At 60.7% G+C, this 2,412-nt stretch overlaps 1 protein-coding gene across 1 annotated transcript; it reads right to left on the bottom strand.

The window, feature by feature from the left end:
* Positions 1–173: 173 nt before the first annotated feature.
* Positions 174–2,054, bottom strand: LOC113941815 (adenylate cyclase type 3-like). Its single transcript, XM_027632954.1, has 2 exons — positions 1,795–2,054; positions 174–913 (listed from the first exon to the last, which is right to left on the bottom strand). The coding sequence occupies exons 1-2, from the start codon at positions 1,915–1,917 to the stop codon at positions 731–733; spliced, it is 306 nt and encodes a 101-aa protein (XP_027488755.1). The 5' UTR covers positions 1,918–2,054; the 3' UTR covers positions 174–730.
* Positions 2,055–2,412: the final 358 nt, after the last annotated feature.

Raw genomic sequence — 2,412 nt, 5'->3', positions numbered from 1 at the left:
GGGAATTCAAATCCAGAGGCTCTGCCCGAGGTTTTATGGGATGTCCCATCCCTGGAAGCGCCCAAGGCCGGGTGGGATTCCCTTGGAGAAACCCGGGATAGTGGGAGGCGTCGGGGTCGGAGCGGGATGAGCTTTAACTTCCCTTCCCTCCCAACCCATTCCAGGATCCCTCCGAAAAACAACCAACATCCCCTTGGAAAAGCAGCGGGAGCCTTCCCGGTACCCAACCCCCCCCCCTTTCCGGGACAAACCAGGCCAGGAATCAGGGCTTTGGAATTCCGCTGCTTCTATTCCGACCCCGTGAGCGCTCCTGGAATCCCCTTTCCCGCCGCCATTCCCGCCTCCTTCCCCCCTCTTCCGAAAAACGGGAATGCCGGGAATGCAAACATCCGTCCGTCCTTTTCCACGGATTTATGTTTCCGAACGTCTCTCCCGAATAATTCCCGAATCCAAGCCGGCTCCGGGGGGGGGGGGTTGGAGCATCCCCAATCCCGGATGCTCCGGGGAAAAGGGGGGTCGGAGCTGCCGCTTCCAAGCGCGTGGGAAAAAGACCTGGAAGCCTTTCCCAAACCATCCCTGAGTTTGGATCTCCCGGCGGCCGCTCCCGACGACGTTCCCGGGAAAAAAGGGAATCCCGCCGGACGATCCCGCCGCCGGAGCGAAATCCCGCGGGAAGCTCCGCCGGGAAGGCGGCGGCGGGGGGGTGGGTGGGATGCGGAGTTTGGGCTGGTCAGGAATTCTCCAGGACCTGGTGGGGCAGGGGGACGGAGGAGGCGCTGGCGGACGATCCCGGTTTTTCCCGTCCCTTGAGGAAGAAGGTGAGGAGCTCCCCCTTGCCCTTGACGTAGACGGCCCCGCGGCGGACGAAGCGGAATCCATATTCCTTGAGGATCAGGTGGGTCTCCTCCACCACCTGCGGGATTGAGGGAACGCCAGGAAAAACAGCTGGATGCGGTGAAAGAGCGGGAAGGGTCATTCCCGGGATGGGAGGTGAGGTGGGAAGTAGGGAACTCGCTCGGGCAAAAGGTCTACCCAGCCTGGCTCCTACTTGAGATTGGGAAGGGATTCCTGGCTGGGAGGGTGGGGAGGGGCTGGGATGGGATTCCCAGAGAAGCTGTGGCTGCCCCTGGATCCCTGGGAGTGTCCAAGGCCGTGCTGGATTCCCTGGGATAGCGGGAGGTGTCCCTAAACATGGAATGGGATGAGCCTTAAAATCCCTTCACACCCAAACCATTCCGGGATTCCAGGATAAAGGACACTCAGAATCCAGTCAGAGGGATTTTTATGGAATGTGGGGATGGAAAAGGCAGGAAAGGGGAAGGGAGACCCTGCCCTGAGCCCCGAGATTCCCAGGGAACCCCCTTGTTCCCTGAACTCCTTCCCAGGGAGGAGTTGGGCTGGGGATGGATCCAATGGCAGGGGATGGATCCAGGCTGGGAGAGCTGGGAATGGCCAGGCTGGAGAAGGGAAGGATCCCGGGAGAGCTCGGAGAACATTCCAGAGCCTGAAGGGGTTCCAGGAGAGCGGGAGAGGGATTTGGGATCAGGGCCTGGAATGACAGGACCCAGGGAATGGATCCCAGTGGGAAAGGGGAGATTTGGGGGGGAGATTGGGAAGGGATTCCTGGCTGGGAGGGTGGGGAGGGGCTGGGCTGGAATTCCCAGAGAAGCTGTGGCTGCCCCTGGATCCCTGGGAGTGTCCCAGGCCGGGTTGGATTCCCTGGGATAGCGGGAGGTGCCGGGGTTGGAGCTGGATGAGCTTTGAGGTCCCTTCCCGGTTTTCCCCCGGGCCCACCTGGATGTTTCCCATGACTCCGGTGGATTCCATCCTGCTGGCCACGTTCACCGTGTTCCCCCAGATGTCGTAGTGCGGCTTCCTCGCTCCGATGACTCCGGCCAGCACGGCCCCCTTGTTCATCCCTGCGGGAAACACCGACGGGATCCCACCCGGAGACACGGACACCTCGTCCCTGGAGGGGCCTCGGGACACCCCCCGAGCCCTCCTGATTCCCAGGAGATGGGAAAGATGGGAAAGATCCAACAGGATGAGGATGCAAGAGGTGTCCTGAGGTCCTTCCCAAGCCCCCCTAATTCCCAGGAGATGGGATGGATGGGAAGGATCCAATGGGATGAGGATCTACCAGGCCAAGTGCAGGGGGTGTCCCAAGGTCATTCCCAATCCCTCCTGCTTCCCAGGAGATGGGAAAGATGGGAAGGATCCAATGGGATGAGGATGCAAGAGGTGTCCCGAGGTCATTCCCAAGCCCTGATTCCCAGGAGATGGGATGGATGGGAAGGATCCAATGGGATGAGGATCTACCAGGCCAAGTGCAGGGATTGTCCCAAGATCCTTCCCAAGCCCCCCTAATTCCCAGGAGATGGGAAGGATCCAACGGGATGAGGATCTACCAGG

The sequence above is a fragment of the Corapipo altera genome, unplaced genomic scaffold (genome assembly GCF_003945725.1).
Source record: "Corapipo altera isolate COAL_440 unplaced genomic scaffold, ASM394572v1 59455, whole genome shotgun sequence".
Taxonomy (NCBI): domain Eukaryota; kingdom Metazoa; phylum Chordata; class Aves; order Passeriformes; family Pipridae; genus Corapipo; species Corapipo altera.
This window is presented reverse-complemented; position numbering and strand designations above follow the sequence as displayed.